This window comes from Microcaecilia unicolor, chromosome 6, assembly GCF_901765095.1.
Source record: "Microcaecilia unicolor chromosome 6, aMicUni1.1, whole genome shotgun sequence".
Classification (NCBI taxonomy): Eukaryota; Metazoa; Chordata; class Amphibia; order Gymnophiona; family Siphonopidae; genus Microcaecilia; species Microcaecilia unicolor.
The window spans coordinates 252252916-252278327 of record NC_044036.1 but is presented as its reverse complement, the minus strand read 5'-3'; the positions used below and the strand labels follow the sequence as shown (position 1 = coordinate 252278327).

Below are 25412 nucleotides of genomic sequence, written 5' to 3'. Positions count from 1 at the left end.
AACCGACAATTTAATTTGTCAGTGCACACTAATTTAGGGCCTCTTTTAATAAACCATGCTAACGATTCCCGGCATGGCAAATGAGAGGAAGCCCATAGGAAATGAATGGGCTTCCTCTCATTTGCCATGCGGCATAGTAAAAGAGACCCTTAGGACTAGATTCTATATATGGCACCATAAAAATCAGCACTGAAAACAATTACGCCAAGTGTATTCTATAAACTACGCCTAAAGTTCAGCACAGTTTATAGAATATGCCTAGAGCCCATCCACGTGACTAAATCTAGTCATGGGAATTTACACCAAGTAAAACTTGGTGATTGTCAGTGACTAAGTTAGATGTGGAGAGAGGGTGTATTCTATAATAGCATGCATAATTTTTAGATATGCCAATGATCCACCCATTCAATGCACATGGCCACACCCCTTTTCAGCAACACACATTGGAATTTACGTGCATCACTTTATAGAATACGCTTAGCAAGTTGTGCGCATAAATTCTAATTCAAGCCAATTAGTGTCAATAATTGCTTGTTAATTGGCAATTATCGGCGCTGATTGGATTGTTTAGAATCTGGGGGTTGGTGTGCAATAAAACTTTTAAGGTGCACTAACAAATGCGTATTCCTAGTTCCATCAATTTGTGTATCCTACCCCACACCACCCCAACTCAGCTCAGACATTGCATGGACAGCCCTCAACTTGGGGGCTCTTTCTAGAATCATGTTACATGATGACTGACACCAACTCTAATCCCCGGGATCTGTGAGCCAGCTGATCCAGGGAGCAGAGGGCATGACCAGAGAATCAAATCCAAGCCCTGTGCATGGCAGTAAGTAGTGCTGACACAAAGTACCAGGCCAGGTCCAAATATATTATATAGCTTTTGTTAGTATCTCTGTGGTATTGTTCCAGGTGTGTGCTGCAGTGTGATTACCAATGGCCAATAAACTGAGCACTTAGGGACTTGTGATCCACATCCTCTGAGAGAGTAATAAGTACATAAGTAATGCCATACTGGGAAAAGACCAAAGGTCTAGCATCCTGTCCCCGACAGCGTCCAATCCAGGTCAAGGGCACCTGGCAAGCTACCCAAACGTACACACATTTTATACAAGTTATTCCCAAAATTGTGGATTTTTCCCAAGTCCATTTAGTAGCGGTCTATGGACTTGTCCTTTAGGAAACCGTCCAACCCCTTTTTAAACTCTGCCAAGCTAACCGCCTTCACTACGTTCTCCGGCAACGAATTCCAGGTTTAATTATGCGTTGGATGAAGAAAAATTTTATCCTATTTGTTTTAAATTTACTACACTGTAATTTCATCGCATGCCCCCTAGTCCTAGTATTTTTGGAAAGCGTGAACAGACGCTTCACATCCACTTGTTCCACTCCACTCATTATTTTATATACTTCTATCATGTCTCCCATCAACCGTCTCTTCTCCAAGCTAAAAAGCCCTAGTCTCCTTAGTCTTTCATCATAGGGAAGTCGTCCCATCCCCACTATCATTTTTGTCGCCCTTCGCTGCACCTTTTCCAGTTCTACTATATCTTTCTTCAGATGCGGCGACCAGAATTGAACACAATACTCAAGGTATCCTCACAATTTGATAGGTATGGATCAGCATACCAGTGAAGATTTAGGGGTTGAAATTAGGTAGGTTGCAGGCTTCATTTAGACACAGCTCAAAACCAGTTTTCCATTCCCTCTTTGTAAGGATGATTCCAGCTCCTTCCCAGTGGTGAAGTTAGAAACAGAATGAAGAAAGCCTGGGATAAGGTCAGAAGATCTTCACTTATGGAGAGTGAGGAGAAAGCTTCTTTAGCAAGTTTTTCAATATTTAGATTTGTTTATCTTCTTACTTATGCAGTTGGATGCCAACATCTACCTACCTTCTGTGTGCGTGTGTGTATATATATATATATATATATATATATATATATAGAGAGAGAGAGAGAGAGAGAGAGAGAGAGAGAGAGAGAGAGAGAGAGAGAGAGAGAGAGAGAGAGAGAGAGAGAGAGAGAGAGAGAGAGAGAGAGAGAGAGAGAGAGAGATATAAGGGGCATTCTGGGTCCCTACAGTAGTGTAGTGCCTCTCAAAAGGTAATGAGGAGTGGACTAGTCTAGTGGTTCCCAAAAATAGGTGTTTTTTTAGATTTGGAGGAAACTATGAGGGAGTGTTAGGAAGGGCTCATCATCCTCCTCCATGGAAGACCAGGAAGGAAAGGAGTACACAAGTATTGCCATACTGGGACAGACCAAAGGTCCATCAAGCCCAGCAACATGTTTCCAACAGTGGCCAATCCCGGTCACAAATACCTGGCAAGATCCCAAAAGTACAAAATATTTTATGCTACTTATCCCAGAAATAGTGGATTTTCCCCAAATCCAATTTAATAATGGTCTATGGACTTTTCCTTTAGGAAGCCGTCCAAACCTTTTTTAAACTCTGCTAAGCTAACCGCACTTACCACATTCTCTGGCAATGAATTCCAGAGTTTAATTATACGTTGAATGAAGAAACATTTTCTACAATTCGTTTTAAATTTGCTACTTTGTAGCTTCATCGAATGCCCCTTAGTCCTAGTATTTTTGGAAAGGGTAAACAAATGCTTCACGTCTACCCTTTCCACTCCACTCATTATTTTATAGACCTCTATCATATCTCCCCTCAGCCGCCTTTTCTCCAAGCTGAAGAGTCCTAGCCACTTTAGCCTTTCCTCAAAGGGAAGTCGTCCCATCCCCTTTATCATTTTTGTTGCCCTTCTCTACACCTTTTCTAATTCCACTATATCTTTTTTGAGATGCGGGGACCAGAATTGAACACAATATTCGAGGTGTGGTCGCACCATGGAGCGATACAAAGGCATTATAATGTCCTCATTTTTGTTTTCCATTCCTTTCCTAATAATACCTAACATTCCATTTGCTTTCTTAGCTGCAGCAGCACTCTGAGCAGAAGGATTCAACCTATCATCAACGACAACACCTATATCCCTTTCTTGGTCTGTGACTCCTAACGTGGAACCTTGCATGACATAGCTATAATTTGGGTTCCTCTTTCCCACATGCATCACTTTGCACTTGCTCACATTATTGCCCCAGGTACAAATAAGTACCTGTATACAATATGTAAGCCGCATTGAGCCTGCCATGAGTGGGAAAGCGCAGGGTACAAATGTAACAAAAATAAATAAACGTCATCTGCCATTTAGATGCCCAGTCTCCCAGTCTCATAAGGTCCTCTTGTCATTTTTCACAATCCTCCCGCGATTTAATAACTTTGTGTCATCAGCAAATTTAATTACCTCACTAGTTACTCCCATCTCTAGGTCATTTATAAATATGTTAAAAAGCAGCGGTCCCAGCACAGACCCCTGGGGAACCCCACTAACTACCCTTCTCCATTGAGAACACTGACCATTTAACCCTACTCTCTGTTTTCTATCTTTTAACCAGTTTTTAATCCACAATAGGACACTACCTCCTATCCCATGACTCTCCAATTTCCTCTGGAGTCTTTCATGAGGTACTGTCACGGCCCTTACCTGCGCCGCCCTGCCCGCTGGGATGCCTCGCTCCGCGAGCAGGAGAGAGCGGGGTATCGCTGGCTGTGAGCGGCGGGTGCGGAGAGTTATGCCCGCCTCCTGGACGGCGCCGGTTCGCCGCTTTAGCGCTGTGGCGGCAGGAGAGCGCCGGCGCTGCCAAAATGGCCGGCGCTCACAGAACGGGGAAGTCTCTTCCGGGTGCGGGACCTGGGAGCATTGAGAACGCCCCTTCTGGGCTCGGATTGGCTGGTCACGGCGGTTCTCCATCTACTCTCTGTGGCCAGCCTATCCAGAGCTCTGGGGTTGGTTGTCGGCTCCACCTCCCGGACAGCTGATGAGTATCTTCCTGATGGAGGGGGCTATTTAAGTGCAGAGGCTGGCAGAACTCTTTGCTTCGGCTTCTGCTTGCGGATTCCTGAGTTCTGTGTTTTGGATTGCTGCCTGGTTGTTTGATCCTCTGTTTGGACCTGGACTTTGCTTTTGCCTGCCGCCTGCCTTGAACCTCTGTTTGGACCTGGACTTTGCTTTTGCCTGCCGCCTGCCTTGAACCTCTGTTTGGACCTGGACTTTGCTTTTGCCTGCCGCCTGCCTTGAACCTCTGTTTGGACCTGGACTTTGCTTTGGCCTGCCGCCTGCCTTGAACCTCTGTTTGGACCTGGACTTTGCTTTTGCCTGCCGCCTGCCTTGAACCTCTGTTTGGACCTGAACCTTGGCTTTGGTCAGCTGTTTGCTTGCCATCCTGTGTTCCGCCCTGCCCTCCTTTGGAGGTTCCTGTCCTGTCTCTCCAGGTAAGATCAGAACCGTCTGGCTGCCAGACGTTGTTTGGCACAGGGGCTCACTTATCGTGGTATAGGCCTAACAGGTACTCTGTCAAACACCTTTTGAAAATCTAGACACACAATATCAACCAGCTCACTTTTATCCACTTATTTGTTCACCCCCTTCAAAGAAATGTAATAGATTGGTGAGGCAAGACTTCCCTTCACTAAATCCATGTTGGCTTTGTCTCATTAATCCATGCTTTTGAATATGCTCTGTAATTTTGTTCTTTATAATTGTCTCTACTATTTTGCCCAATATCGATGTCAGACTCACTGGTCTATAATTTCCCAGATCTCCTCCGGAACCTTTTAAATAAATTGGCGTTACATTGGCCACACTCTACTACTACTACTCTTACTACTATTTAGTGCTACAAGGCGTATGCAGTGCTGCACAAACATAGAAGACAGTCCCTGCTCAAAGAGCTTACAATCTAATAGACAAAAAAAAAATAAAGTAAGCAAATCAAATCAATTAATGTGTACAGGAAGGAGGAGAGGAGGGTAGGTGGAGGTGAGTGGTTACAAGTGGTTACGAGTCAAAAGCAATGTTAAAGAGGTGGGCTTTCAGTCTAGATTTAAAGGTGGCCAAGGATGGGCAAGACGTAGGGGCTCAGGAAGTTTATTCCAGGCGTAGTCTGGAGTTGGTAGTAGTGGAGAAGGGAACAGATAAGAAGGATTTATCCATGGAGCGGAGTGCACGGGAAAGGGTGTAGGGAAGGACGAGTGTGGAGAGATACTGGGGAGCAGCAGAGTGAGTACATTTATAGGTTAGTACAAGAAGTTTGAACAGGATGCGAAAATGGATAGGGAGCCAGTGAAGCGACTTGAGGAGAGGGGTAGTGTGAGTAAAGCGACCCTGGTGGAAGACGAGACGGGCAGCAGAGTTTTGAACCGATTGGAGAGGGGAGAGGTGACTAAGTGGGAGGCCAGCAAGAAGCAGATTGCAGTAGTCTAAACGAGAGGTGACAAGGGTGTGGATGAGGGTTTTGGTAGAGTGCTCAGAAAGAAAGGGGCGGGTTTTACGGATGTTGTAAAGAAAGAAACGACAGGTCTTGGTGATCTGCTGGATATGAGCAGAGAAGGAGAGAAAAGAGTCAAAGATGACCCCGAGGTTTCGAGCTGAGGAGACAGGGAGAATGAGAGAGCCATCAACAGAAATAGAAAACGGGGGGAGTGGGGAGGTGGGTTTGGGGGGAAAAATGAGAAGCTCGGTTCCGGTACCATGCTCGATTTTAAAGATAAATTACATATTACTAACAATAGTTCCGCAAGTTCATTTTTCAATTCTATCAGTACTCTGGTACCATCTGGTCCAGGAGATTTGCTACTCTTCAATTTGTGAAATTGACCCATTATATCCTCCAGGTTTATAGAGATTTTGTTCAGTTTTTCTGACTCGTCAGCTTTGAATACCATTTCTGGCACCGGTATCTCTCCTAAATCTTCCTCAGTGACGACTGAAGCAAAGAATTAATTTAATCTCTTCGCTATGGCTTTGTCTTCCCTGATCGCCCCTTTTACCCCTCGGTCATCTAGCGGTCCAACTGATTCTTTTGCCGGCTTCCTGCTTTTAATATACCTAAAAGATTTTTACAATCTGTTTTTGCCTCCAATGCAATCTTTTTTTCAAAGTCCCTCTTTACCTTCCTTATCAGCGCTTTGCATTTGACTTGCTATTCCTTATGCTGCTTCTTATTATTTTCAGTCGGTTCCTTCTTCCATTTCTAAAAGATTTTCTTTTAGCTCTAATAGCTTCCTTCACCTCACTTTTTAACCATGCCGGCTGTTGTTTGGTCTTCCTTCCTCCTTTTTTAATACGTGGAATATATTTGGCCTGGACTTCCAGGATGGTATTTTTGAACAGCATCCACACCTGATGTAAATTTTTGACCCTCACAGCCGCTCCTCTAAGTTTTCTTTTCACCATTCTTCTCATTTTATCATAGTATCCTTTTTGAAAGTTAAACGCTAATGTATTGGATTTCCTGCGTATACTTACTCCAAACCTAGTATCAAATCTGATCATATTATGATCACTGTTATCAAGCGGCCCCAGCACCATTACCTCCCACACCAGATCATGTGCTCCACTAAGGACTAAATCTAGAATTTTTCCTTCTCTCATCTGCTCCTGTACCAGCTGCTCCATAAAGCAGTCCTTGATTTTGTCAAGGAATTTTATCTCCCTAGCATACCCCGATGAGACATTTACCCAGTCAATATCGGGGTAATTGAAATCACTCATTATTATTGTGTTGCCCAGTTTGTTAGCGTCCCTAGTTTCCTTTAACATTTCTACATCCGTCTGTTCATCCTGGCCAGGCGGACGGTAGTACACACCTATCACTATCCTTTTCCCCTTACACATGCAATTTTAATCCATAGGGATTCCAAGATGTGTTTTTTGTTTCCTGCAGAATTTTCAGTCTATTTGATTCAAGGACCTCCTTAACATACAGAGCTACCCCTCCACCAATTCGATCCACCCTATCACTACGATATAAATTTGCACCCTGGTATGATAGTGTCCCACTGGTTATCCTCCTTCCACCAGGTCTCAGAGATACCTATTATATCTAATTTTTTTCATTTAGTGCAATATATTCTAACTCTCCCATCTTATTTCTTAGGCTTCTGTCATTCCCATATACACATTTTAAACTATGTTTGTTGTTCCTATTTACATCATCATGATCAGTACTTTACAGTATTAATTTGCAATCTTTTTTCTGATTTTTATTTAAGGACACCAGATCTACTATGGTCTCTTTTGCAACCTCACTATCAGGATACCCTATCTTCCCTGTTTTGGTGATATCTTTGAAAGATACCTTATTCCGAACCATGCACTTTTGAGCAACTGTTGGCCTTTCCTCAGTTTCTAGTTTTAAAGCTGCTCTATCTCCTTTTTAAATGCTGATGCCAGCAGCCTGGTCCCACCCTGGTTAAGGTGGAGCCCATCCTTTCAGAATAGGCTCCCCCTTCCCCAGAATGTTGCCCAGTTCCTAACAAATCTAAAACCCTCCTCCCTGCACCATTGTCTCATCCACGCATTGAGACTCCGGAGCTCTGCCTATCTCTTGGGCCCTACATGTAGAACGGGTAGCACTTCAGAAAATGCTACCCTATAGGTTCTGGATTTGAGCTTTCTACCTAAGAGCCTAAATTTGTCTTCCAGAACCTCTCTCCCATATTTTCCTATGTCACTGGTACCCACATGTACCAAGACAGCCTGCTCCTCCCGAGCACTATCTAAAATCCTATCTAGGTGACGCGTGAGGTCAGCCACCTTCGCACCAGGCAGGCAAGTCACGAGGTGATCCTCATGTCCACCAGCCACCCAGCTATCTATAGGCCTAATGATTGAATCACCGACTAGAACAGCTGTACTAACCCTTCCCTCCTGGGCAGAACTTGGAGACATATCTTCAGTGCGATAGTACATCCCCTGGTGGGCAGGTCCTGGCTACAGGAGTACTTCCTACTTCACCAGGGTGATGCTCTCCATCTAGGAGACCTCCCTCCTCCAAGGAAGCACATGGTCTACCAGACTGAAGGTGGGACTTCTCTACAACTTCCCTGTAGGTCTTCTCTATGTACCTCTCTGTCTCCCTCAGCTCCACCAAGTCTGCTACTCTAGCCTCATGAGAACGGCAACCAAGTCCCTGTCAATTGTTTGACGTTTTTAGGGTTTCCACATTTTTGTCTAAGGGGTTGAAGCCATTTCTAAAAAGGGCGGTTCTCATTGGTAAGAAGGCCATCTTGCAGCGTTGGATAACTGCAGAGATTCCCACCTTGCAACATATCTGCCATGTTGTGGTCCTTTTCCTCAGCCAGAGGACTAGAAGCTCCCAGTCTAACAGTGCTCTGAACTGCCCAGCTGCTAACTCCCAGCCACTCTGAGCCGGTCCTGCCTTTGCCATATACAAGCTTCCTCTAAGCCTTCAAAAATGTTCCTGTTTTGTCAACACAAGTGTTTAGAGATGGGAGATTTAAAGTAACACTACCAGCCAGATTGTTCACTTCTGGATTTTTTCTTATTATTCTTATGTTTCTCTAATTCATTCCTTTACACTAAGATTTCCCCTACCATTATAATTGTGGTTTGCACATATCTGTTTGATGTTTGCATGAGTAGAATTCTAGAGGAAGCGTTTCAGACAGCCCTGGCATTTTAATGCCCCCAACCTGGTATCCGAAGTGCTGGCTTCTAGCAGAAAATTCAGGACTACAAATCTCAAAAATACACTGGGATGTAAACTGGCAAAATATAAAAATCAAAAACAAAAAAAAACAGTACTGGCCATTGTGTCTTCCTTTGTAATCTGATTCGGTACTTTCCCTTTCTATGGGCCGATGTTCAGAACTTGGCGCTATCTGGAAAAGCAAATTATCAAACAAAAAAAGGGAGAAATTCAACACTTCTAAAACAATTTGTATGATAGCAAATCAAAAGAGAAGTGTTTTAAACAAGCATCAATGGTAGGAAATGCATGTTACCCAAACTGTATCAAAAGTGAATTCAGCATTGAGGCATCATAAATCAAATGAACCGGCTATGAGATCTCTTACAGCCTCCAGCTATTTCAGATCTGGCCTGGCGTCTTTTTGACAGTTCGAACATTGCGGTTAATTTTTTATTCAATGCCCAGATCCTTTCTGCCCCAGATGCAGGTTCCAGAGAGCCGAAACACCCTGTTCCCCACATAGTGGGCGTTGGGACCATGACTTACTTTCAGCGCTGCACTGATGCGATGTGAAATCGCCTATCAGTTAAGTACAAGGGATGCTGTTTTTGTTCATTGTTTGTTGTTTTCTCTTTATATTTTTACCTTTAATTGGAGTATAAACAGGGCTTTTTTTGAGGGGGTACTTGGGGGTACTGAGTACCGACACCTTTCCATTGTCTGCTAAAACTGACCTATGGTCCCCAAGTTTTAATGAAAGAGTTCAGACTCTACACACCAATTCTGCCTTGTTATAGATTCTGTGACTGGTTGCAGGGGGCCTGGCTATTGTGGGGTGGGTCCCTCAGTGATCACCCCACCCCTGAAGGGTGGCCTGGCATTTGAGTACCGGCACCTTTTTCGCTAGAAAAAACGCACTGAGTATAAATAAAATTCATTAGTTAAAAAAAAAAGATTAAAAAATTATCACAGCTCAAGAGGCAGATGATTATTTCACATTTCGTGCTGCAGATCTGAAATAGCTGGAGGCTATAAGAGATCTCATAGCCAGTTCATTTGATTTATGATGCCTCAATGCTTAATTCACTTTTGATACAGTTTGGGTAACATGCATTTCCTACCATTGATGCTAGTTTAAAACACTTCTCTTTTGATTTGCTATCATGCTATCTGGAACAGCGCCCAATCAATACCACGGGAACAGTGTACTGAAAAAGAGCTCCCCAATGCTCATCTGTAAAAAGATGCAAATGATATGCGTGCTGTTTGACTGAAAGCAAGGGGAAGGAACACGCTTGGTGTATGCGCACAAGAGTTTTGTGAGAAGCACAGTTCTTGTACACATGCGCCACACACACTGGCACCGTTCTTCTTTGCCTTTTAAATATAAGCTTTTCAATTTTTTTTACCTGAAAAGCTTATGTTTAAGTGCAGAAAACAAGCATCAATGTGTGCTTTCACTTTTGGGTTTGCTCTGACTCGCATACATTTGTCTCTCACTACTGGCACTTAGAGGCTTGCACGGGCTTCCTTCTGCTTTCAAATTAAATAAAAATCATCAGCTTTTAAACAAAAAATTGTGGGAAATCTCTTCTAACACCCCAATGCATGCTGTAAGCTGGCGTTAGGATTTCATCGGTAGGGAGGCTTTGTTTCATGCGCTGTTCTCTGACCATTGGGAAGGAATAGGAAATGACCTCATTAACATCCGTTTGACTACATTTGCATGCTATTTGCGCTAATCTTTGGCATGCACATTGTGTCCTGTGCTCTGAGCATTCTGCTCTCACTAATGCTGGCATTAGTCTTCTCTAGCACCAGTGTTAGGTTTTGAGCATGGGCCCAGTAGTCTGTCTCCTTCTCCAGTGTGGAGATGCACTGTTTGAATGACAGCTCCATTAACACTGCCCTGCCTGTGCTGTCCCAACATGAAAACAAAATGTTTAAACATAGTTTACACAAACTAACTATAAAACTGAGTTTTCTGTGCCCAGCAATATTCATTTTAATTCTCCTTCCCCACCCACTTCCCTCCCCGCTCTTCCACAAAGAGTTTAACTCACTCTGGCCTACAGTAGGAATTCCCGGTTAAATAATGCTTTGGAGCCTTATACAGAAAATATTTTTTCCCCTCATTCTGTGCCTAGGGAAGATAAATCATTATTGAATAATACCCTTAATTAGCAAAAGGATTTTTTTTAACGAAATGAACAGAAAGAAGGGCTGTTACTTTTGGCATGGTATAAAGAAGTCTTTTTAAAGACAGCTCAGCACATCTTTTGCAAAGTCCCTCAGTTGCACAGATTCCAATTTAATGAGACACGTCCGAGATTAGGGAGAGACAAAGAAAGCATTTGAGGGAAAAGCCCATGGGAGCAGCTAAGAGGTGGAACCAGCCAAGTAAATGCTAAAATATTGCAGAGGTACATAAAGCTGATGTGGCAACAGTGAGCTGGTACCATCTGCGGTCTATGCCAGGCAGCTCAGCCCCACCCTGGGACATGGCATACATGCACACCAAAAGAAGCAGATGTGTGCACGCTGTCTCACCCAAAGCAATGGATAAAGAGGAGGAGGAAGAGGTGATTCTCAATGCACAGAACGCTCTAAAGCTGAATTGGTAACATCAGACTGCTTGGGATTTCAATGGCTGAAGTGATACAATAACAGAATAGCAGGGCTTCCTGCTTTAGAAACCGTGTTTCCTCGTTAGAAACTCCTCATGAAGAGAGCTCTTTGTGATGCACAGGATGTCTTCCACATTCAATAACACTAAGAATCTGGTTTACCAAAGACTCTCCCCATTGTGTCCATGAGAAAACCCTCCCCTGTCAGGGCCTGTGAGCAGCTGCTGAGATATCCGTGCAGTGGCTGAAATGCTAAAAACCGAGTGTTGCCTTGCAGAAAGTCTATGATACAATTCTGAGATTAGGACTTTCGTTTCCTGAATCATAGAAGGTTAAGAAAGCTACAAAGGCAGCACCCACAGCCCCCAAACGCTTGTATTTATGCTCTGCCTAAAAAAACTAAAAAGACCATTCTATACATTTGCGCCTAAGGTTAGATGCCAAATACCCACGTATGTTACAGAATATTAGTGCGTACACGGGTGCCACTAACTGGCACCAACGTATGTGCTAGCCACTATTTTAGTGTATATGTGAAAGGGAGGGCTTCACATGGGTAAGGGAAAGGGAAATAGGACTTGATATACTACCTTTCTGTGTTTTTTTGCAACTACATTCAAAATGGTTTACATAGTACGTACAGGTACTTCTTTGTACCTGGGGCAATGGAGGGTTACGGAACTTGCTCAGAGCCACAAGGAGCTGCAGTTCTCTAGGATCAAAGTCTGCTGCATTAATCACTAGGCTACTCCAATGGGCAGCTCTATTAGATATGCGCATAACTTAAAGAATATGGTAAGTTACATGCCAATGTTGTGCCACATAGCCACAGGCACTTACACCAGATATGGCGTAAATGATCATAGCTACATGTTTGTGTGTAAATAGAAGGGACTGTCCTTCTATGTTAAATTGTACAGCGCTGCATAACCCTAGTAGCGCTTTAGAAATGTCAAGTAGTAGTAGTAGTAGTAGTAGTAGTAGTATTCTATAACTGCTCTTATCTGCTTAAGTGCCCTTACAGAATACCACTTGGCACCGTGATTTTTGGTGCTTATTTCATGGTGCCCCACTGGGAGCCCTTTACTGAATTGTCTCCAAAGCAGATCACATCATAACATACATACATAATAATACTAGAAAATGGCAATTAACACTTAAAGCTAAGGTCAAAGAGAAAACACACACACACACACACAACCCCCCCATAAATTAATCATAAAACCAAGCAGATGAAACACATGAATGATCTAAGAACAGACTCTGACTCCTGTCAAACACTTCATGCTACACTGCACCACATAGAAGCACTTAGTAATGACAGATATGAAAAGCCTACCAGGACCTACAGAGACAAGATAATAGTGGAAAACAACTATTATATGGTTCATTCCAAAGCTATATAACATCCTTTGTCAAGTAGGTCAGAGTCAGCCCAGTGGGTCTTTGGGGAGGGAATTTGAGGGAACGGTACAATGTAGGGGGTGAAGTGCTTTTGTGTACAAAGGAAGAGCGGGACTTGGGGGTGATTGTGTCTGATGACCTTAAAGTGGCCAAACAAGTAGAAAATGGATTGGATAGGCCATCCATATGACCTTAATCTTCACTCTCAGTCCTTGAGGGCCGCCAACAGGTCAGGTTTTCAGGATACACCTAATGAAAACCCATTGTATGCAAATCTCTTTTAGGCATATCCATTAGGGTAGTGGATCCCAAATCTGGTCCTGGAGGTACCCCAGCTAGTCAGGTTTTTAAGATATTCACAATGAATATTTATGACAAAGATTTGCATGCACTGCCTCCACTGCATGCAAATCTCTCTCATGAATATTCATTGTGGATATCCAAAAACCTGACTGGCTGGGGTGCCTCTAGGATCAGTTTTGGGAACAATTCATTAGGGGTATCCTGAAAATCTGACCTGTTGGCGGCCCTTGAGGACAGGAAGTGAAGACTACGGTCATATGGCCTATCCAGTCTGTGCATCCACATCAACTACTAATCTATACAATCTCTTCCGCCCCCTTACAGATCCTCTGTGCTTGTCCTATGTTTTCTTGAATGCAGATACAGTATTTGTCTCTACCACGGCCACTAAAAGAATGTTCCAGACATCCACCACCCTTTCTGTAAAGAAATGTTTCATTAGATTACTCCAGTCTATCCTCTCTCACTTTCAATCTATGTCCCCCTCATTCCAGAACTTATTTTCAATTGAAAGAAGTCCATCTCCTGTGCATTTATTCCACAGAGGTATTTTAAATGTCTCTATCATATCTCCCCTTTCCTGCCTTTCTTCCAAAGCATACATTTTGAGATCTTTAACTCTGTCCCCTTATGCTTTATTATAAGGAATCTATGGAATGCGAAGAATTGTCTAGAATTTAGCAGCTATGATTTCATGCTAAAAAAAAATGCAGGGTCATGAATCTGGGTTGCAAAAATGCAAGAAAACAGTACAGTATAGGTGGTACAAAGGAGGAGCAGGACTGGGGGTATTCGTATATAATGATCTTAAGGTGGCTAAACTGGTAGAAAAAGTGATGGCAAAAGTCAAAAGGATGCTTGGATACATAGGGAGAGGAATGGCCAGGAGGGAAAAGGAGGTGATAGTTCTGATAGTCCTCTGTATGGTGAGAAGCAAACATGGGCGATAGAGGCCATTAGCACTGGACTAGTGACCGTATTAGTCTCTAGCCTAGGAAACGAATGCACCAAAGATTAACGCTTGGAATGCCCTCCCGCGGGAGGTGGTGGAGGTGAAAAAGGTAACGGAATTAAAAAATGCGTGGGATGAACATAAAGGAATCCTGTTCAGAAGGAATGGATCCTCAGAAGCTTAGCAGAGATTGGGTGGCAGCACTGGTGGTTGGGAGGCGGGACTAGTGCTGGGCAGACTTCTATGGTCTGTGACCTGAAATTGGCAGATACAAATCAAGGTCAGGTATACATATAAAGTAGCACATATGAGTTTATCTTGTTGGGCAGACTGAATGGACCGGACAGGTTTTTCTCTGTCATCATCTACTATGTATTTCAGCAGCCCTACAATCAATGTAGAACTTACCTGGATAGTGTTTGAATATTACCACTGTCTCCGACTCCTTAGTATAATGATAATATTGGGCATTTCAGATGGATTTTCGGCTCATTATTGTCTATACCAGGGCTGGAAAGCTTAGTTTGAATATTGGCCCCAGAGGGGTTTAATTTTTGGCCTGCTGAGTTGTTCTGTCTGTTCCAATCCAATGAGAATTGAGGCTAGAGTTCTGGGCCCACAGGTCTTCCTTCTCAGCTACCTGTGGCCTTCCCCCTCGGCTCTTTTTAATCTGGTCATTGCTATAATGAGACCTGAGGCTGGGAGTCATGCACTGACATGATTTTGGTAAGTTAGGTTTTGCCATAGGGGTCTTTCAAGTTTCAAACGTATTCTGCATTTGATATACCACCTTGGGATATACGAACTAAGCAGTTAACAATATGAAATTAGGGGAAAGAAAATAATGAAAAGAACCAGAAATAATAACAGGTAAGAAACGGGCAGAAGTGAGGGAAGATAAGAGTTAAGGAAAGAAGGATTTAAAACAGATAGACTACTGGCGATTGGTGCCCAACCTCAAGGACAGGAGAGTGGCACAGGGGAGGCAGATATCTTTATCAGGTCAGGTGGGAAAAGCATCCTTTGCTAATGGTTATTCCTATGAATCCTGCAGCAGAGCGCATGCACTAACCATTAGTAAATGACCCCTGTAACGATGACCATGATTCCCTTTGTCCCACAGGCTGACTCTGGAACATCCTTTACAGCCTGGGGTGCAGAGGGTCTGCTCTGAGAATTGAACTGAGGTCCTTCTGCATGGTAGCACACAGCCCTGTCACTGAGGTGTCAGGTCAGCCCACGTTTAGAGCTTTGTTATGTTGAGGAGTAGCCTAGTGGTTAGTGCAGTGGACTTTGATCTTGGGGAAGAGCAACGAAAATGATAAAGGGGATGGGACCACTTCCCTATGAGGAAAGGCTAAAGCGGCTAGGGCTCTTCAGCTTGGAGAAAAGGCAGCTGAGGGGAGATATGATAGAGGTCTATAAAATAATGAGTGGAGTTGAACGGGTAGATGTGAAGCGTCTGTTTACACTTTCCAAAAATACTAGGACTAGGGGGCATGCGATGAAGCTACAATGTAGTAAATTTAAAACAAATCGGAGAAAATATTTCTTCATTCAACGTGTAACTAAACGCTGGAATTCATTGCCAGAGAATGTGGTAAAGGCGGTTAGCTTAGTGGAGTTTAAAAAAGGTTTGGACGGCTTCCTAAAGGAAAAGTCCATAGACCGTTATTAAATGGACTTGGGGAAAATCCACTATTTCTGGGATAAAGCAGTATAAAATGTTTTGTGCATTTTTGGGATCTTGCCAGGTATTTGTGACCTGGATTTGCCTCTGTTGGAAACAGGATGCTGGGCTCGATGGTCTTTCCCAGTATGGCAATACTTATGTACTTATGAACTGAGTTCGATTCCCACTGCAGCTCCTTGTGACTCTGGGCAAGTAACTTAACCCTCCATTGCCCCTGGTACAAAAATAAGTACCTGAATATATGTAAACCGCTTTGAATGTAGTTGCAAAAAACCTCAGAAAGGTGGTATATCAAGTCCCCTTTCCCTTTGTAAGCACACCCACCTTTATGTACCATACAGAGCATAAATGCAAGGGGGTGTTCACATGGGTGGAGCACAGACAGGGCAACCACTTATACACACAACTTACAGAATTGTCAGTTACATACACCCTCATTGCAGTTGAACACCTGCAGTTACACCAGGTATATGACTAGTGTAACTGCAGGTGGTTAAATGTAAGTGATTCCAAAAGCTGTCTCAGGGGAATCCCAGCTGGTAAGGCTTTCAGGATATCCATAATGAATATTCATGAGTTAGATTTGCATGCATGCAAATCTAACTGATGAATATTCATTGCTGATATCCTGAAAATCTAACTGGCTGTGGTTCTCCCAAAACAAGTTTGGGAACCACTGATGTGAGGCGTGCTGATACCGCGTTATGCTAATATTCTATTACAGGAGTTCTCAACCCAGTCCTCGGGACACACCTAGCCAGTCAGGTTTTCATGATATCTACAACGAATATGCATGAGATAAATTTGCATACAGTGGAGGCAGTGCATGTAGATTTATCTCATGCATATTAATTGTAGATATCATGAAAATCTGACTGGTGTAGCCTGAGGACCAATTTGAGAACCCCTGCTCTATAATGAAATCAAGGTGCCCAGATATGGCAGAGTAGCCTAGTGGTTAGTGCCCCAGGACTTTGATACTGGGGAACTGAGTACAATTCCCACTGCAGCTCCTTGTGACTCTAGACAAGTCACCTAACCCTCCATTGCCCCAGCTACAAATAAGTACCTGTATATACTAGGTAAAACCCTTTGAATGTAGTTGCAAAAAAGTATCTCAAATCCCATTTCCTTTTCCCCTTTTAGCAGTAGTTCCCAAACCTGGTCCAGGAGGCACCCCAGCCAATCAGGTTTTCAGTACATCCACAATGAATATTCATGAGAGATTTGCATGCACTGCCTCCAAAAGAACTACCTTTCAGTGCCAGACTGACAGTGAAAAAGCAAATTTGGAAATAACTATGCCATTCCACAAACCACTATAGGTAGTTCTTTTGGTGCATTGTCCCAGTTTGAATGCTGTCTTTGTTCGTTTGATCAGATCCCTGACAGAGGCAATCTTTTGCCGAAACGCGGCTTTGTCGGGTCACCGGGGTTGTATTGTGTTTGCTGGTAGGACGGTTTCTTAAAGGACAAGTCCATAGACCGCTACTAAATGGACTTGGGAAAAATCCACAATTTCGGGAATAACTTGTATAAAATGTTTCTATGTTTGAGTAGCTTGCCAGGTGCCCTTGACCTGGATTGGCCGCTGTCGGGGACAGGATGCTGGCAGGGCAGGTCTTAGCAAGTGCGGGGCCCTGTGCAGACCAATTTGGTGGGGCCCCATCCTAGCCCCTCCCCACCCTAGCCCCGCCTCCACCCTAGCTCTACCCCATTGATAAGATTATTCCATTTTTAGAAAACTTTTTATGAAATTTCAAATAAAGACAAATGAAGCTAAACTTGTATAACTTGTACAAAAAAACTGATTGAAATAATAAGCACAATGCTATCATGAACCCCACCCCCCTCCAGAAATTCAGTCCAAGTCCACTACAATTAGTAGTTCCAATTCTCATAACAAAGGAGAATAAAGGAAAAATACTAAGAAAAGATCCAGTACTTTCAAATTCCCCTATTTTTTATAATTTAAAAAGGTTCCTTGGAAATGGATTTTATATGTACTCTTTGCCTCTCCTAAGCTGAACATGCTTAGAGAAATGCCCCTCTTTCTTGAGGCTACAATGCTATTTGCTTTGGAAACTCAAATTCTCCTAAATACACATGATCTGGCCAGCTTAGCAAGATAAGTACCTTTAGATGGACAATTTTTAGTCTGCCCACTTGGGATTCTTTAGGTTTTCAATAACTTTGGGCAAATTAACAGTAAAGTCTGACACTACTAGCCCTCTCCTCTTGCCCCTGTCCCCACCCCTCACATACACGCACCACCAGGGCCGTGCCGATACGGTAAGCGGGGTAAGCACCGCAGGGGGGCACTGACCTCTGGAGGGCACCGCCACGGTGCTTACCCTCGCCGCTTACCTGAGCTCTGCGCCGCCGAGGCCTTTAAATCTTTTACCTCCGGTCGCAGCAGCGTCAGTGAAAGCGCTGCCATCTCCCTTCCCTTCGCGCTCGTTGGTTCCCTCAGTGTCCCGCCTTCTTCTGACGTCAGAAGGCGGGACACTGAGCGCGAAGGGAAGGGAGACGTCGGCAGCGCTTTCACTTGATGCTGCTGCGACCGGAGGTAAAAGATTTAAAGGCCCCAGGGTGCGGAGCTGAGGTAAGGGAAGGGCACAGAGGCATGGATGGGAGGGCAGAGAGGCATGGATGGGAGGGCAGGGCCCAGGGAGAGGACAAATTGCTGGAAATGTGGGGAGGAGAGAGAGGAGGATTGCTGGCTAAGGATGGAGGAGGGAAGGGTAGAGAGGGACAAGGATGGACATGGATGGGAGGGCAGGGCCCAGGGAGAGGACAAATTGCTGAAAATGGAGGGGAGGGGAGAGAGGAGGATTGCTGGCTATGGATGGAGGAGGGAAGGGCAGAGAGGGACAAGGATGGACATGGATGGGAGGGCAGGACCCAGGGAGAGAGGAGAAAATGCTGGAAATGGATATAGAGCAAGAAATGAAGAAGAAAGGAGGAAAGTAAAGAAATAAATGGGAAGGAAGCCCTGGAAACGGAGTTGAGGACAGATAGCAGCAGAATCAGATACTGGGCCAGCATGATCGGAAAAAGAAAGTCACCAGACAACAAAGGTAGAAAAAAATCATTTTATTTTCATTTTAGCGTTTGGAATATGTCCACTTTGAGAATTTACATCTGCTATCTTATTTTGCAATGTATAGCAATTTGTTTCTAAGAATATTGCTGACAATTCCTTTCAGTGTGGCAAGTGGTGAGTGATCATTTTCACAGGGGGGGGGGGGGCAACTGATAGTCTGCAGGGGGGCGCTAGAGACCCTAGGCACGGCCTTGGGCACCACTTTAGCTAACCTCTTGATCTTTTCCTGTCACTGCCCTTCATAAAACACTGAATTTTGACTTAATCACTGATGGGAGAATAATAGACTACTGCAATAGTATTTACCTTTAAAATGGCACAGAAGGGGTTTGAAACTTCCTTCTTCCTTATAAGAAAAGCTATCATCATACCTGGCTTGCCTTTGAATGGCAGTGGCACAAACTTGCTCCAGCTCGAGCTCCACTTGACTGTCTTTATTTATTTTTAAGTCGCACTCACTCGCACACCGGCTCACCTCCGACCAGGCTCCAGGCAGCTTTCCCGCCCGCCAAACAGGAAATACCTCATCAGAAGGCGGGACATTGAGCGGGAAGTGAAACGCTGGGGTGAGCCGTCGCTGCAACTCTCTGTCGGGAGCCGGGGCCTTCGCGCTGGCGCTGCAACTGTCTGTCGGGGCCATCGGTGCAACTGTCGTGGTCCAGGGAGGCTACTGACGGCGGGCTCAGCGGGGGGTGGGCACCGTGCCACAATGTGGCGAGAGCAGAGCGGCAGCAGCCGAGCAGGATCATGATGCGGTCGTCTGAGCGGGGGTTGGTCGGAGTGAGGCAGAGTTGAGGCGCGCCGCGCGGGGCCCTATGCGGCTGCCTCGGTCGCCTCTGCCTAAGACCGGCCCTGGATGCTGGGCTCGATGGACCTTTGGTCTTTTCCCAGTACAGCATTACTTATGTACTTTACTAGTAAAAAAGGCCCATTTCTGGAGCAAATGAAACGGGCGCTAGCAAGGTTTTCCTCCCCAACCCCCCCTCGCTACCCACCTCTTCGTCGTCGTGAAGGCACTGACGCCATTGCTCTGCACCTCGTCAACGCACGCCACCTTCATCTCCTGTGTCCTTGTTTGTTGTGAAGCCACTGATGCCATTGCTCCGCCCTCGATCTGCGCCACCGTTGCTCCGCCCTCGTCATAACGTTTGACGCGAGGGCGGGGCCCAGAGACAGTGATTTCGGTGGCTTCACCACCACGAACCCTTCAAACCCGAAGGAAGTGACACTGACGTCAGTGTCCTCAGAACGTTGAGGGTGAGTTTTATTATATAGGATATAATAAAGATCGCTGGTTTCATAAAGTGACTACATCTCCGTGTTTCCTTGTCTTGATCTTCATCAGGAGGCTTTGTTTGCTCTATGCCACTTACACCCTTCATTACAGAATGGCACTTAGGTGGCTAATATTCTATACATTTATGTGTGCAAGGGGTACCTAAATGATGGTACGGGCTTATAGATGTACCCTTATACTGTGATTGAATGGGAGCACTTACATCCAGTGTGACCTGCACCTGCTAAGTGTGCTCTGAACTGTTTCTCTCTGTGTGTACCTGTAAATAGGGCTCTTTGCCTGTATGACTGAGATTCACCTGGGGCTTCTCAGAGGCCCACGTGTAACCCTCAAACTCCATTCAATCTGTGTATCAGTGGGGCTCCAGCTTCCAGTGGCACGAGTGGGCCTTCCGCTTGTTTGTTCTACCAACTTTATTACAAAATCAATACCATTTCTAAAAATAAAGCCAGCTACATTTGTGTACCAAAAGAAAAGATCACACCTACCTTTTGCATAAACAAAACAAATCAGACGTAAAGCAAAGCCTGGCTAAAAAGCAGGCGGCAGCAGCCGCCGCCGCAGTAAGGGTGTGTCTGTGAGTAAGAGGCAGGGAGGGAAGAAGATCGGGCAGGATCCGAGCCCAGAGCTCCAGTCTCTCCCCGCCCCTGGCTGCACAGCTCTTTTGCTTTGAACTGAGGTCAAAGCACCGTGCGATCGCTGAGCGGGCGTGAGTCCTAAGCCCGATCTTTTAGCCGGAAGGTGCTCCGTGTGGCGAGGCTTACAATATTTCGGTCGGGTTCTGCGTTGCTTTCACGCCTTTCCTTTTTGGCTTGGATTTGCAGGCGTCCGATCCGCCATGGGGGATGTCATCTCCACTCACCTTGATGAGAACAGACGCCAACAGATCTCAGGTAAGTGCGGCCGTCGCTTTCTCCTTTCCGTTCGAATTGCTTGGAGAATCCTAAATGATGTGATCGTTTCTAGGACTTGAGGTTCTCTCGGTGTGGTTTTTTTTTTCTCGTTCTTTTAGTGTGTTTCCCCCCACCCTTTTCTTTTTGCAGATTCATTCTGAACCGGTTTTCCCAAAGGAAACTAAAAGAAAACTTTCGCCTTTGGGGGGGGGGGGGGGGGTTTATTGCTTTGCTTTGCTTTGCTTATCTGCATTTTTCTCTGGCCGTGGACTCCATTCCCTTCGAGGAGAATCCTAATCCCGATCTGCTAAGCACCCCGGGGGAGGGGAGTTAATTAAATTGATCTCCCCACAGCCCCACTTTGCGTCGCTCTTGTTTCCTTTCCAGCAGCACTCCACGTTGCACTGGCTCTGAGCTCACAGTTGGGGGCAGGCACATTTTTAGACTTTCTTTTTTACTTTTCTGGACAGGAACATGGAGAGGGTGGGAAGGAAGGAAGGAAACCTGATTGAAGTCAACTTTTTTTTGCTAAATGAAAAGATGACCTGATTGTGTGTGTTACTTGCTGGCTACCCAAGGGAGAGGGAGACCCCCCCCCCCCCAAAAAAAAAAAAAATAAAATAAAATAAAAGACCAAAACTAACGAGTGGTGGTCAGAACTATCTTGAGATTCTCCAGGGATTGAGCCATTTTAATATGTATGTGTGATCTGAAAGTTTCTATAGTGGCGTCCTACGTGCAGGAAGTCCAGCAGGCAGTGCCAGTGTAAAATCTTTCTTATTTGTGTTCTTGCAGGAGGCTGGGTCCCTGCAGGATCCGTGGGCATGAAGAAGGTTTCCTGATCTTACATTGCAAAGTGCTGCTTAAATTCCACTCAATGGCCTTTTAATCAATGGGTGGTTGATTTACTGTTCCCATTGTTTGTGCCATGTGTGAACATTATAGGGCCACCCAGTGAAGAAGATCTCTTGCATGCAAACTATAAGGGCTTGGCTGGAGACTCCCTTCCTCTCCCCCTCCCAAGGGTTTTGCAGGCCTTGAGTCTCAGGTGGGTGGGTGGGTTGATCTCAACCCAGTCCTTGGGATAGATGAGATAAATTTGCATCACTGCCTCCATTCTTTCATGAGCTATCTTGAGCATATTCATTGTGGGTATCCCAAAAACATGTGTCCTGGGTTCAGAATACCTGCTCTAGAATTTCAAATGCAGGAGATTGCAATAAAGTGCAGGAGTATGTGGGAGCTCACATAGGCCCAGATTCAGGAAATGGCACTGGGGAAAACTGGTGTTGAGCATTCTTTATAGAATAGTACTTAGAGCCCATTCTCACACCCAAATTTGGGCACCGGTATTTACGCCAGTGGCCAACTATTGGCATTTAGGTGCAGGAATGACGGTATTGTGTAACTCCATACACAAATTTTTGGAACATCCCTACCATGCCGGCTTTTGAGTTGCCCGCTATGGTATTTATTTATTTATTTATTTGTTACATTTGTATCCCACATTTTCCCATCTTTTGGAGGCTCAATGTGGCTTACATATAACCGTTAACTGCGTTTGCCGGTTACGGTTTGAACAAATACATAGTATCAATGAATACAAGGTGATATTGTGGTATAATGAGGTATATATATGGTAGGAAATAGTTGGGGGGAACTTAGAGAGGGAAAGGGGGAAGAAGAGTCAGGTAATGTCCGTTACGGTCTTTGGTTATATTGTGTCGCAAGTGACCGGTATTTTTATGTTGGGTCAGTGGGGTATGCTCTTCTGAACAAGTCTGTCTTTAGTGCTTTCTGAAAATTTAGGTGGTCGAGTGTAGTTTTTACTGCTTTTGGCAATGAGTTCCATAGTTGTGCGCTTAGGTAGGAAAAGCTGGTTGCATAGGTGGATTTGTATTTGTGTCCTTTGCTGCTTGGGTAGTGGAAGTTTAGATATGATCGTGCAGATTTTGTGGTGTTTCTGGTTGGCAGGTCAATGAGGTCTGTCATGTATCCCAGTGCCTCGCCGTAAATAATTTTGTGAACATTCATGCAGATTTTGAAAGCGATGCGTTCTTTGAGTGGTAGCCAGTGCAGTTTTTCTCTGAGTGGTTTGGCGCTGTCAAAGCGTGTTTTTCCAAATATAAGCCTGGCTGCTGTATTTTGGGCGGTCTGAAGTTTCTTTATGATTTGATCCTTGCATCCTGCATAGATTCCATTAGATTGATCTGCGTGGCTTAATACCATGGACTGAACCAGGTAATGAAATATTTCCGTCAGAAAGAATGGTTTTACGCGTTTGAGTTTCCACATTGAGAAAAACATTTTCTTTATGGTGGATTTCGCTTGGGTCTCTAGGTTACGGTCGATTGTTACTCTGAGAATTTTCAGGCTGTCTGAGACAGGGAGGGTGTATCCTTGGGTGTTAATGTTTGTGGGTTTGTATGTATTGTATTGGGATGAGATGATGAGACAATGTGTTTTTTCTGTATTGAGTTTTAGTTGGAATGCATTTGCCCATGATGAGTTCATGATGTTTAAGCTTAGTTTGATTTCGTTGGTGATTTCCACCAGATCATGTTTGTATGGGATGTATAATGTAACGTCATCAGCGTAGATAAATGGGTTGAGGCCTTGGGTGGGTAGAGTCTTGGCTAGTGGGGTCATCATGAGGTTGAAGAGAATCGGTGATAGTGGGGTTATAAAATAATGCACAGGAAGATTCTTGTGAAAAATCTAATGCCAATTAATGGCAATAATTAACATCAATTTATTGCTAGTTAACAGTTTGTTAGCTCAATTTGTGTGGACATCTTTGATCTGTGTGCATATATAGAATCTGGGGATTAGTGTACCATATTATCACTTGTGTAGTGCTTCAAGGTATGAGGCTTGATATTCTGGTTTTGTATTTTGAGGTTTAATGTCTTACCACACCTTGATTCCTTGCATACATTTCTCAGGTGCTAATTCAGCTCCTTTGTTTCTCTGTTTATCTTGTTGTATAATACATGAGAACATTTTTTGTGCGGGTGAGTGTGAAACTCACTTTGAAATCTAGGGCTTGTAAATTATGTTCTGGAAATTCCAAGCTTTATCACTATTTTCCACACACCCAGCCAGTGAAGTTTTCAGGATACCCACAATGAAAGTGCATGAGAGAGTCCATGCAAATTTCTCATGCATATTCATTATGGATATACTGAAATCCTCACTGGCTGGAAGGGTCCCAAGAGCTAGGTTGAGACCCCTCTGCTATTCTCTAAAGTAAATTACAAACAAAAGCTAGCCAATTTTGTTGTAGGGTTGCCGTACTGAAATGTTAGTTGGAGAAATCTAGGGCTGATGCAGAAAGCTACCACAAGCAGAAGTGCGTGGTTACTGTGCACTTAGTGGTGGCCCTACCATTAGGACAACTGAGGAGGGGGCCTCAGGCAGCACTCTTCATGGTGCGGCATCGCACACTGGGTACAGTCTGGCTTCTCCCCCCTTTCTTTCTCTTCTTCCCCGAATCTACCTTTTTTGTTTGTTTGTTTTCCAAAAGTTGTCCTCAGCAATTCCCATACGCTGCCCTGCTGCCAGCACTGGCTTCTTTTCTGTACTGCAGCCCGCTTCTCTGACATAATTTCCCGTTTCCTCAGAGGTGGGTTGCAGTACAGAGAAGAAGCTGGTGCTGGTGGTAAGGCAGCATATGGGAATTGCTGCCAACGACAACGTTTGGAAAACAAAAAAAGGAAGATAGATTTAGGGAAGAGGGTTGATGCCAGACTGTGGCCGGAGGGGGAGGGAGTTGGGGGAGAGAGAGAGTAGAAGGGAGATATGTTGGACTGGGGGGGGGGCAGGGTGCTAGTGGCGCCATCTCATCCCTCGCCTCATGCAGCACTGCCTTGGGTGCACGAAGGGGTTCAGTGCAGAAGTTAATTCATGCAATACGCATGGACTCAAGGTATGTTAAAATGAATGGTACTGAGGCCACCAGATATTCCTCCGCAATGCACAGATATAAATAGGGGATTGTGAGAAATTCTTTGCCAGGTCCAAGGCAGCATAGAAGGGTTAGTAGAGAGGATTTAGGGGCCCTTTTACTAAGCCGCATAGGTGCCTACGCGTGCCCAACATGTGCCAAATTGGAGTTACCGACCACGTGGGCCTTGCGGTAATTTCAATTTTGGCATGCGTCCGCTACACACAAATGAAAATTATTTTTGAATTTGACGCGTGTAGACCATTACCGCCCGGTCAATGGCTTGTGGTAAAGTCTCGGACCCAAAATGCACACGCGGCAATTTTCATTTTGCCGCATGTCCATTTTCAGCCAGAAGAAAAAAGGCATTTTTTGTAGGTGTGCTAAAAAATAATTCTGCGTGCGCCCAAAACACGTGTCTACACTACCACAGGCCATTTTTCAGCGCACCTTAGTAAAAGGACCCCTTAATGCCACTGTTTGGAATTTACTGCTAGTTTTTTCTCTCTTTTTCTGTGATCACAGTAAGTACCTGTAACTTTAAAAGCCTGAAGAGCACTGCCTCTTTCATTTTCTATGGTTGTGCACACAGTAAAGCTGTCCTTACAGCAGAACCTTTGTGCATATGTG

At 44.5% G+C, this 25412-nt stretch overlaps 1 protein-coding gene across 1 annotated transcript in view; it reads left to right on the top strand.

Moving 5' to 3' along the window:
* Nucleotides 1-20530: 20530 nt before the first annotated feature.
* LOC115472742 (niban-like protein 1) overlaps nucleotides 20531-25412 on the top strand; it is a 210298-nt gene continuing 205416 nt past the window's right edge. The window contains exon 1 of the mRNA XM_030207126.1: nucleotides 20531-20836. Coding sequence (XP_030062986.1) covers nucleotides 20782-20836 — 55 coding nt within the window. The 5' untranslated portion in view covers nucleotides 20531-20781. The remainder of the gene's footprint in view (nucleotides 20837-25412) is intronic.